We start from the raw sequence: 11,809 nt of genomic DNA, 5'->3' as shown, positions 1-11,809 counted from the left end.
GTACTCTCATGTATCGTCTTACCTTGTTGTTCATCCATGTTAAACAAGGATAAGATGATACACGGGGATACTCATGTTCTGATGATGTTTCCGAACGCAGCTATGGACACAGAGCTTAAAGCTATATCCACACAAACTTGCATAGCCGCATAAACGTATGCATAAAGAAATTGATTGGCCATAAGCAAATACATAAGAAAATGAACCAATCAATTTCCTTATGCATTCGTTTATGCGGCTATGCAAATTTGTGTGGATATAGCTTAACCGTGTATTGTAAAGACGTAATTAGATTTTCTAACCTCGATAGTTGTTAATTTTAACCTTATCTCGATTTACGTCGTTATCAGACTACGGGATGGAGTGACGTTTTTTTTTTGCCATGTTATTTTATTTTATACAAAAACACATCGAATAAACTTAAATTTTATTAATTTTTGAGCTGCGGAATGCACATGTAAATAATCACCAATGTGATATTCCTAATATAGAAAGAAGGGAAGTTTGTAGACGTTATTACATCAAGTTGAACAAAAAAAAAATGAAGAAGTCAAGTCCTGATAATGCAAATGATGCTTCAATACCTAATGAAAACGAAGAACTTGCACCAATTGACATCACTATGAAGTAAGAGAAATTGATGTTTTCTACTGTATATTTGCAAATATGTCAAATGTATATTATATAATTATATAAAATGTATATTTATGTATTTAAAAAGACAACAAAAAAAGGGTTAATCGGAATTAAATAATAGCGCTTTATAATAAGTACACTATTATATTATAAGATGTCTAACTATTTTAATACATAACTGACATTAATCTTGAAATAGACATTTCTTTTAAACTGACTCTACAATGAATCGGTAATCGAAAATCTTAAGTTTTAACTAGTCTTAAATAGGTGACTACAATTTTTCATATCTACAATTAATTATATAGTGAATCATTTAGCTTAACTAATGAGAAGGAATAAAGTCAAATTTGGTCAGTCTTAAGAAAACCGATAGTCGTATAAGTTGGTTGTTGGCCAAATTCATCAATTCATTGATAAGACTTAGGACTATTGACTACCTACTTATTGTAGAATCAACATTTTTATTTAAATAAGAATTTTTTCTTTTTTGTTATATTGGTATTTCTTGATAATTTGTTTCTATTGTTGATTGTTATATTTAAAAAAAATGACATTTTTTAATGTTGAATATTTTAATAGACTAGATTTATTAGAAAATCCAATAAAGCCTCCAATAGTAATATATAAACATACAAATCACTGGGACAAATTAAAAATGGGATTAGAGCCAGCTGATCAACAAATTGTGGACAGATTACGAAAGTTAAAAGATGAGGAACGGAACATTTCATTGCCTACAGTTGAGGAGATAAAGCAAAGATTGGCATTATTGAAGGATCAAAATCCAGAAACCAGTGGAAGTAACATTATAAATGTATGTAAACAAAATGTATTATAATATATAAATATAATTGCATTACATAAATTTTTATAAATTTATTATTTCAGGTGTATCAAATAGATACTAGAACAGATCAAGAGAAGGCAGAAGATTTAATTCAGGAGTATCTTGCGCCAATAGAGCTGCCTTCAACTAGCGATCTTTGTGAAGATATCGAGATGGTCGACTCCTTACAAAATGACGACAATAAATCTGTAAGTGAATGACATTGTAAATTTGTAAATAATTTAAAATGTAAAATTATAATGATCAATTTTATCTCTTCTAGTATTTTGATCAACACATGAAGCAAGATATTGACATATACAAGAAGTTATGTAATACAACAAGCAGCGATAGTACAGAGCTAATTAACAAAATATCAGCAATGGAAATAAAGGTATGTATTCATAAATTACTAATAACCGTGCATTCTTATCTATTTCCGTTTTATTTCATTCTATGGTCATTTATGCTCCAATAAATTATATAACTATATATGTATTTGATAAAATTTAATAAATATTAATATTTCTATATAAAATTTATCTTTAAAAAAAAATCACAGACTCCTCGAAATGTAGAAGAGGATAATGAAGATGAAGATGAGAATGAAAATGAATGTGTCATGTGCTCGCGAACTGCAAATGACTCAGATTTATATAAATGCGCAGGATGTACAGATGACCTCTACTGTCTTTCATGTTTCAAGGATTTTCACGATGAAGGTGAAATAATAAACAATCATAAGCCAGTTCACTTTGTTAAGGAAGCTAAATTGCCTTCTGTAAAAATGAATCTTATAACAAAACTATTAACGTCAGATAGTCGAAAAAACAATCAGTGATATTTTGCACTGCATTATATAATATAAAACATTTTTCAGAGACAATTTTATGTTTATTTATACCGTTAATTCGGTAGCAATTGGATACTAGATGCACACAAAACTATAATTGAAAATATACACTTAATAAATGGACAAAATAATTAATTCAAAGATTTCTCCAATTGCTTAATGCAGAGGATTTTTCCAATCTCTAGAATTGAAAGTACGCTTTATCGCTCGCTTTTGGCTGTGTCGTTTTATAGTTGTAGTCATTCATAGTTTTATTAATTCTTTGTTTTTAAATATATTATACGATTTGATAAATACTATATAATACGCACTCGTGTACAAATATAATTAGATATATGATAATTCATGTTAATATTTACTAGAGCGCCATTCTTTATATAATTCAAAATAAATTATTTTGGCTATTTCGTAAATTTTAACATTTTTCTAATTTCTTCGAGTCTTGAGCTTTATCTACATTCTTAAATTTAAATTCTAAGCATTTTCCATAAAATTCGCATTTATTAAGATATATGTGACAAGATAGAAAAACAAAGATAGAGAGAGAGAAGATATAATATTCTCGCATGCAATTATTCATAGCAATAGCCAACTAGAGATTTGTCATGAATAACTATTATAAATGATTCTTGCTAATATATTATATATGTAACTGCAGATATGTTTGTTATTTAAAAAGAGCACTAATAATATAATTCATACTATATATATAATTTAAATTTTATAAATGCGTTAATAGAATTATTTCTTGTTTAAAAATATAAATTTTTCATCAAATATTCCGCTATTATTATTGTGTGCAAGTAACATTATACTCTATCAAAATAGATTGTGATATCCATATAGCACTACGTATTTTATATGATACAAACATAATTATATCAGAAGAACTAGTCCTTCCTTTTCTTTCTTTCGTATAATTTCCAAAATTATATAAAAATATGATCTATTTGGTCTCAAGGTCGAACTAGCCTATCGAACAACCGCGAGCAAATGCCAAGGAAGAGGCCAACCGACATCTACCACGCTCGAGTTGTCGATCGGCGAGAATTACCGAATACCGACGTAACAATACGAGTGTTTTATATATAAACGCAATTGGCAACTTTCCGTTCCATCCTGCTCCTAAGATCAATCCGCACCCGTTCTCTCTGATTTCGATTTTTTTTACCGCTTCAGTAGGTCAACTCTCGACAGTTGGCTGCAGCCACAATCGCTCCGGTATCCGCACCGACTTTTAACATTAAAAAGGGGATTATAGAGTTCTCTCTGTCTAAACAATACTTGTTCTAAACAATACTTGCGAACGTTTCCTCATTGCATCGTGGAAATGCAAGAAAGAATACCGCGCCATGATTGCGATTTACCGCTGGTGTGTATCCGTGAACTCCGTGTACCATCAAAATACTGTCCGCGACCAGCATCGCCTTTATACCGCAACACAATAAACACGCGCGGTTTAAAGAGCCGACCGCTCGCTAATGCAAACACGTGCACCACGCACACGCGCATACACAACGCTCGTGTCGATTTCTTGCTCCGTATACTTTTTTTATTCGATTCTTTTTTTTAATACATTCACTCTATTGTCCACAATAAAGTACTTGACTTGCAATACGCTAATTATTTCTCTTTATCATTTAAAAACTAAGCTTTGGACAAATTTTATGCCAAAGGAAAAATCATTTTAGAATACGGGTAGGAATATGTCTCTTTTAGGACAAAGATTATTTTGAATTATCCTTATTTAGGGGTGCGATCCACTTAACGCTGCAAATGCTTCATTGACCAATCAAAAGAATTTCACAAACTGATTTCACAAGGGTGCGTTCCGAATTAACTATTGCGCGCTTCGAAAGCGCTTCGAGAGACTTTGAATTCCCCAGATTGTACTAACCGTACTGAATTCTTAGCACTCCACTCAGCGCATTGACTGCTTCTCTTTCGACCTGAGGCAGTTGATGCGTCTGATAACTCTGATACGTTCGTGCGGTCTATGTGCATGATTTGTAATTCGGAACAAGCAACGAGTACCGGACAATACAACAGTGAACGGACGAATATTTGCGATTTGCGATGGAATAGCGATTACAGCAATTGCATGACTTCCCGGTCTTATTAGAGGATAAAATTGAAGTATTAACTTTATTTTTAAATGAAGAGGATATGGCGAAAGTAAGCCAAGATAAAATTAATTGCATTATTCAACAAAAATTAAAAGGGCGAAGTAAGAGTCAGAAGTAGATTACATTTAAAATAATATTAAAATGTTAACATATTTACAATAGAAATATTACAAAAAATTGCTTAAAATTAAAAACATGATGTCATATTTTTAATTTTTAGCAATTTTTTGTAATATTTCTATTGTAAATATATTAACATTTTAATATTATTTTAAATGTAATTTACTTCTGATTCTTCGCCCTTTTAATTGATGTTGAATATTATTATATTAAGAGTCCTTGAATATTTTCATCAAAATTAATGGCATTATTTTACCTTGATTTATTTAATGTATAGATTAGACGTTATATTAATTAGGAATTACGCGATCGACAACGTAATCCATAATTTTTTCAACTCCAATTTGTTTTCCACGTGATTTATCTACCATTAATAGAAAAAATAACTTTTGCATATCACGAGATATGCCTTTGACTTCATTTTCACTATTGCTCGAGTCGGAACTGTCATCGGAACTGTCATCATTTTTCTTTAAAAGTATTAAAGAAGAAATTACAATTATTGGAAATTGTTTATTGACGTCTTGTATAGCGTCCATCTTGAACTCGCATAGAATGCATAGGAAATCGTTCCGAATAACTAAAGCGCTTCATGCGCATTGACTAAACGGAACGATTTCAAAGCGTTTACGCACCAGTAATGCAGTATACGCGCTTCATGCGTAACTCGGAACGCACCCACAGTGACACTCACGATAGGCAAACAGTGGCAAGCATCTAAAAGGAGACGTCGGTCTCGCTGTCGCCGCACTCCGCAACCAGGGCCAGATTCATTCACGTTTGTATGCGTACGTCGAGCTCTGAGCGAGACGCTTCGGAACACTCCGCTCGGATCTCTTTTGCATGGTAAGCGAACTACGGATTGTTAGGTTAGAATTCACTAACTAGTTACATTAACCTCCGTTAACCTCGCGCGCACAACAGCCGACAAGCATCATTGATGTTTCGCTATCGGTTTCGTCATCGATGGCTAGCTGTTAACCGATCACGATCTTACTGCCGCTCTCGTGAGCGAGGAGTGCATTGAAGTGTATTCTCATTCCTTCTCGAAGTTCGAAACGGCCTCTTTTTTCGTTTCTCGGTTTCGCTTGGTCATTCCGATCAGGTGACGCTCGATGGACGACTCTTGAGGTTAGATTGTCTCAACACCGCAGACGATCTTTACTTTCCTTCACGACTTCTTGGCTTTTCACTTTGTCGCATTTCTCTCTCATGGTCTCTCGAGAAGAAAAATTCGCCATTGCCGTCTGTATTGCGATCGAGTGCCAATGACATTCTACTAAAACTAAGTAAAATTCTGTACAAACTAACAGTAACATTACTTTAATATTATAACTCAATGATATAAGTATATAATACAACACTTTTGTAAACGTAGTACTTTGACTCTTTAAGTTAAGAAATCTAAGAGGCTGAAAAGAAGAAGAATAACACTATTCTTACATAACAGTTGTATTATTTAAATAGGAAATTACAATGTTAATATTACACTATTATTATTTGGTATATTATACTATATAGGTATATTGTCAGGAAATAATAACATTGATGTAATGTTATGTTAGTTTGGATTCAGTGGAATTGTCAACTACCTGGAGAACTACTTCAATCGTGTAGAGATTCAAAAGGTAAACATACTTGTGTCATGTATGATGATTGGAAGTCAGTTCCTTATATATTTAAGACTAGCTTAAGTACAGTATATTCAGATGTCAATTCAATATCTTATGAAGAACCAGTTGTATTCTTATCAATTTTTGCTAGTATTTATAGTTGATACTTATTTCAAGATCTCTGTCTTACGAGATCTTATGTAATATTTTAAGGTATTAATGATTATATAGTTTGATATTTTAAAATTATATTTAATTCTTTAGAGTTGACATGAGTTTGTTCCATATATTTATCCCACTTAGTTATATGCTTCCAGAATTAACAGTGATCCACTATGCAATGAATATTTGGTTAACAAAGATTCTGAAGAGTAAAAATAATTCTCTGTAAAATAATGTTAAGATAAAAAATACATTGTATTTGAATTTATTATTAATTCTTGTATATCTGTTATATTGTAACAATTATTATTTTACATAAAAATGTCAGAAAATTCTCTTTGCATGTGCTAAAGAATTTGTAGGTTATTGTCATGTCATGATCCATTGTTAGTGCCAACATTTCGTGAAGCTTGCTATTGTTTTCATCAGGATAAGTATTACACTGATACTAATATTGATGTATGATGTATCAGTGTGCTCTTGTTGAAGTGGAATAACAAGGTTCGTGAAATTAGCATTAGTAATGGGGATCACAGTACAGATCACAATAATTCACAAATCTGAAGATATTACCTGTAAAAGCCTCAAAAGTATTATCAATTTTCTTTTGCGTTATATCTGTAAATTTGGATTATTTTTATAAAATTATAAAAACTAAACTTATTCTTTCTTTTTATATTCATTCTTTTTTATATAAGTTATGTCCATGTGTTTGAAATTAATTATTGACTTTTAATCATCATATTGTATATTGTATTAAGTTTTGCAGACCCAGTGTCAGTAACTGTATTATAGATTTCCACATTAGCTCCAAAAGGTTAAGATTAATTAAGATGCTCTATAAAAATCAATTAAGAATTCTCTCTTGTTGCTATGTCATGCAAAGTTGCAATAATGTAGGGCTGCATATTCGGAAATATCACCCAGGTTTCTCCCTGAGTATCATCTCATCCTTATTATTCATTTATTGTTAAACAAGGATAAGACAATACAGAGGGGAGGGGTACTCAGATGATATTTCCGAACACAGTCTAGCTTGTATACTATGTATTTGATATTTTGATTTATTTTTCATGATGCACACTTATTGTAAGGATATAAATAACTTGCATTTATATCGTTTGAGTATATGTATCTCTGTATTATTTTGCTGTGTGGTGATATATCATTCTATCATACATTTTTATTATATTTAATGTGAATAGTAATCATAACAGTATTTTCAAACGTAAATATTTCTTAGGGGTATTCTTTAGTGGATAAAGTAATAAGGGAGTTCTGTTTTTGTTTTTTTATGTTTCATAAGGTGCATACATTCTAAGAAAACATGCCTCTGTTTGGAAAGTCCCAAAAGAGTCCAGCAGAAGTTGTGAAGGCCCTCAAGGAGGCGGTAAATGCATTGGAACGTGGCGACAAGAAGGTAGAGAAGGTACGTTGTTGCGGATACACATTGGTTTCTACGATGAAATACATCCCCTTTTAGGCACAAGAAGACGTGAGCAAGAATTTAGTGCACATCAAAAACATGTTATACGGCACAGCTGAGACAGAGCCACAGGCAGACATCGTGGTGGCACAGCTGGCGCAGGAATTGTACAACAGCAATCTACTACTTCTGCTTGTGCAAAATTTAAGTCGCATTGACTTCGAGGTATGCCGTCAATATACATGAAATAAATATCCGAAACGAATATTTTTTGTGGCAAAAAGAAAGATGTACCATATATATGTATGTGAAAATGTTACTAAATATTGAAATATTTATTAGAGCGTAGCATTATAATGCTTGCTAACTGTAAGAGAAATTCTAGTTTTAAAGTTATAAAAAAAACATTTAAACTTTGTTTTTAGAGTTGAGTTATGGCAAACTAACAACATCAAATAATATTTAATGAAATCATTCTAACTAACATGCAACATAACTAATATGAATACGAAGCCTATAACAGTCTAGCTTAGATCTTAGTTGATTATGTATAATTTCGCATGAATTGATATACTAATATGTGTAGTCTTTCTAAACTTCTACTCTTTCTAAATAATTTACAGATTTGTGTTCTTTTATCTGAATTGTTAGCTCAAGTTATTAACGATTGTTATGAGTTTAATCTTTCCGTTTCTAATTAGGGAAAGAAGGATGTTGCACAAGTCTTCAATAACATTTTGCGGAGACAAATTGGAACTAGATCACCCACTGTAGAATACATATGTACCAAACCTGAAATTCTTTTTACACTCATGTCTGGGTGAGTCTTCCCTTTTCCTTTGTGCTATGTTAGTAGAATAATAAGAGTATATGTCACATTATGGTGTGTGAATACACTTTTGTCTTGCAGTTACGAACACCAAGATATTGCACTCAATTGTGGCACAATGTTGCGAGAGTGCGCGAGATATGAAGCCCTGGCCAAGATCATGATCTATTCGGATGACTTTTACAATTTCTTCAGATATGTTGAAGTTTCTACGTTCGATATCGCATCTGACGCTTTCTCTACGTTTAAAGTACGTTATACATATGTAACTATGTGTAACAAGAACAAGAAGCATATTGTGATATCTTTCTTTGTTCATTTATTATTTACAATTAATTTTGTTTTTTTACTAAAAATATTTAAATATTTGCAAAAAAAATCATGTTTTAGTCTATATAGTTGTTAGCTATACACAGTATAGTTGTTAGCTATACATGTATTAATATATATTATACTGTTTGATGTAATTTATTCATAATTTTGTCCAGGAATTACTTACGAGGCACAAAATACTCAGCGCCGAATTTTTAGAGATACATTACGATAAAGTTTTTTCACACTATCAGAGGTTACTCAATTCAGAAAACTATGTAACACGACGACAGAGTTTAAAACTGTTGGGCGAGTTATTACTTGATAGACACAATTTTACAGTAAGTATCTTGCTTTTTCATAAGCGATATCATTTATACAATTATATAAAAAAAAAAAGAAAAAATTCAAACATATTTGTAAATATAAAATAATTATAAACAAAGTGTCCAGTTGTTGGAAGTATATAACCAAATAATATACTTCATCTATTTAAATAATTATAAACACTAAATAGTATATTTTTTTCTAAAGAGGGAATGTATATTTTGCGGTGCATGCTTCTCAATAAATAATCTCAATGTACAGGGTGTCCGGAATTTAAATGTCAAAACTTCGAAAGCGTATAGGAGATTGATAAACTAAGAAAAAAATCCTGTAGATGTGCTCTGAAAAGAAGCAAAAACGAATATATCTTTACAGGATTTTTTTCTTAGTTTATCGATCCCCTGCACACTCTTGAAGTTTTGACATTAAAATTTCAGACACCCTGTATAAAATATTAATAAAATATAAAAAATTTAAGAAATGAGCAATAATTTGTTTAAATAAAAATTTTTAATTCCCTAACTTGCCATTGTTATTTTTTAAATCTTCTCTTAGCCATGCTATATTTCTGAATTAAATGCATATTTTTTAACTTAAATTGACCATGTGAAATCTATGCCTCAAAATCAAAGACAGATAAATATATATTACAAAAACATTTTATTTTCAACCGATAAGAAACAAAGCCTTAACGGTTCTTCTAGCTGAAACTTAGATGCTTGTGTATCTATGGATAGTAAGTTTTTTTTTAATCCAAGTCTACAAATTATATTATAAAAAAGTTACAGCAATGTGAAAAAACGCATAGGATATGTTATATCCTAGGATGGCAAGTTAGAGTTAAGATACATCATTTGCACTTATATTTTATTAAAAGTATTGTTAGTAGAATAATTGGTCAAGTTTAATCTATCGCGATAATTAGAAATACATTGCAATATAGTGATAAAGAGGATACAAGTAAAAATTATTGTCAACATTTTCTGATCACCTGAAATCTTCTCTCATTACATTTGTGAGAAGTTATTGGCAAATATTAGAATTAATTTTCATGTTAAAATTGTAGGTCATGACACGATATATATCAAATCCAGATAATTTAAAATTGATGATGAATATGCTGAAAGAAAAGTCTCGCAATATACAGTTTGAAGCTTTTCACGTTTTCAAGGTATGACAACGCTTAATATTGAACTGAATTTTCAATTCGTAATTAATATTACATTCCTATATTTTTGAGTTTTTCGATATTTGACACAGTATTTTATAGTATAAAATTCGTTTTTTTTTTTTTCAAGTTTAAATAGTCGTTCAGAAGCGAAACGTACGATTGTTTAAGTTATACGATTATTAATTATTAATGCTAATGTTGTTAAATGAAAATAACTAATTCTCTATTAAGTCTGCACAGATTTCCAAGGCCCTATTAATATATTTTCATTCATCTCTTCTGATTGTGTTTAGGTATTTGTGGCGAATCCCAACAAACCCAAACCTATTCTAGATATATTACTCCGCAATCAGGAGAAGCTGATCGAATTCCTGACGCGCTTCCACACGGATCGTTCCGAGGACGAGCAGTTCAACGATGAGAAGGCATATCTGATTAAGCAGATTAAAGAACTTAAGTCTGTACATGATAATTAAGTCAAGGAAATACAATTATTGCTACCGCTACGACTAACTACCATCATTGAGTGCTTTCCATTCAGCAATGTTCACAAGCGACACTGTATAACGCAGTGTGCGATTCCACGCTTTTCAATTGTGACCTAAGTTGACACAAACAGCTATGTTGTATTCAATGTTTTATATCATTTCATGAATATCAATTTTTTATATTTCATTTTCATATATTTTCTTAGGAGTAATATTTCAATAAGAAGTGTTGTATTAAGATTATATTCGGATATATTTGGACATAGGTGTGTGTGTGAAACTTTTTTATTTCAATTCAATGAAAACTTTTTATTGCATTCCGGTGGTAATATAAAAAAAAGGCAATATTTCCGCTATAGTTGACACTCTGCATTACTGTGTCATACAATGTATGATTGTGTTTCATTTCTAGAAAGCACTCGTTACTAGAATCTACTGCTACTGTTGCTAATTACGGTTTTATCACTATTATATCATTATGTACCCGCGATAAAGTTATTATTATTATTATTATTATTATTATTATTATTATTATTAATAATTTTATTTGTGAGTAAATAATTTACTGTAAATAAAAATTACATTTATATCTTATTGTATTATACTATAATATATAATCGATCGAGTTGTCATCGTTGCCAGTGTTCTACCACATTTTTAGAAATGAGTCGGTTATTAAAATAGAATGAAAACTTAATTGTCTCTTGATTTTTGCGATTTTATTTGATATTGTCAGCTTCTTTATTTGTAGTTTCATCATTAAAAAAAATCTTACTGTCATATTTTAAAATTGTTGTATAAATACTTTTCAAAACACTTATTTCTAGTCCTCGCATTTTTTAATTATTTCTTAAACAATTTTAAATTTGTAGCTTAATGCTTATAGTTTTACGATTTGAATCTATATACTAAATTGG

At 30.8% G+C, this 11,809-nt stretch overlaps 2 protein-coding genes across 9 annotated transcripts; both read left to right on the top strand.

Annotated features, from left to right (window-relative positions):
* The first annotated feature begins 136 nt into the window (after window positions 1–136).
* LOC108777945 (uncharacterized) lies at window positions 137–3,821 on the top strand. 3 transcript variants are annotated; one of them, XM_018544962.1, is made up of 7 exons: window positions 137–155; window positions 492–627; window positions 1,219–1,453; window positions 1,528–1,674; window positions 1,749–1,859; window positions 2,028–2,187; window positions 3,280–3,821. In XM_018544962.1, the coding sequence occupies exons 2-7, from the start codon at window positions 542–544 to the stop codon at window positions 3,408–3,410; spliced, it is 870 nt and encodes a 289-aa protein (XP_018400464.1). In that variant the 5' UTR covers window positions 137–155; window positions 492–541; the 3' UTR covers window positions 3,411–3,821. The 3 variants fall into 3 exon arrangements, with proteins under 3 accessions (XP_018400464.1, XP_018400463.1, XP_018400465.1); XM_018544961.1 differs by lacking the exon at window positions 137–155 and adding an exon at window positions 186–284; XM_018544963.1 differs by lacking the exons at window positions 137–155; window positions 3,280–3,821 and adding an exon at window positions 2,346–2,436 and having other exon boundaries at window positions 299–627.
* A 1,310-nt stretch (window positions 3,822–5,131) lies between these two features.
* On the top strand, window positions 5,132–11,018 carry Mo25 (calcium binding protein Mo25). 6 transcript variants are annotated; one of them, XM_018544954.1, is made up of 9 exons: window positions 5,132–5,410; window positions 6,130–6,192; window positions 7,646–7,768; window positions 7,823–7,990; window positions 8,467–8,585; window positions 8,676–8,844; window positions 9,083–9,247; window positions 10,300–10,404; window positions 10,698–10,880. In XM_018544954.1, exons 3-9 carry the CDS (start codon window positions 7,667–7,669, stop codon window positions 10,878–10,880), a joined length of 1,011 nt encoding a protein of 336 aa, XP_018400456.1. In that variant the 5' UTR covers window positions 5,132–5,410; window positions 6,130–6,192; window positions 7,646–7,666. The 6 variants fall into 6 exon arrangements, with proteins under 6 accessions (XP_018400456.1, XP_018400459.1, XP_018400457.1 ...); XM_018544955.1 differs by lacking the exon at window positions 5,132–5,410 and adding an exon at window positions 5,550–5,853; XM_018544957.1 differs by lacking the exon at window positions 6,130–6,192.
* Window positions 11,019–11,809: the final 791 nt, after the last annotated feature.

The sequence above is a fragment of the Cyphomyrmex costatus genome, unplaced genomic scaffold (assembly GCF_001594065.2).
Source record: "Cyphomyrmex costatus isolate MS0001 unplaced genomic scaffold, Ccosl1.0 scaffold474, whole genome shotgun sequence".
Taxonomy (NCBI): Eukaryota; Metazoa; Arthropoda; class Insecta; order Hymenoptera; family Formicidae; genus Cyphomyrmex; species Cyphomyrmex costatus.
The sequence above is the reverse complement of the archived record's forward strand: the minus strand, read 5'-3'. Positions and strand labels throughout refer to the sequence as shown.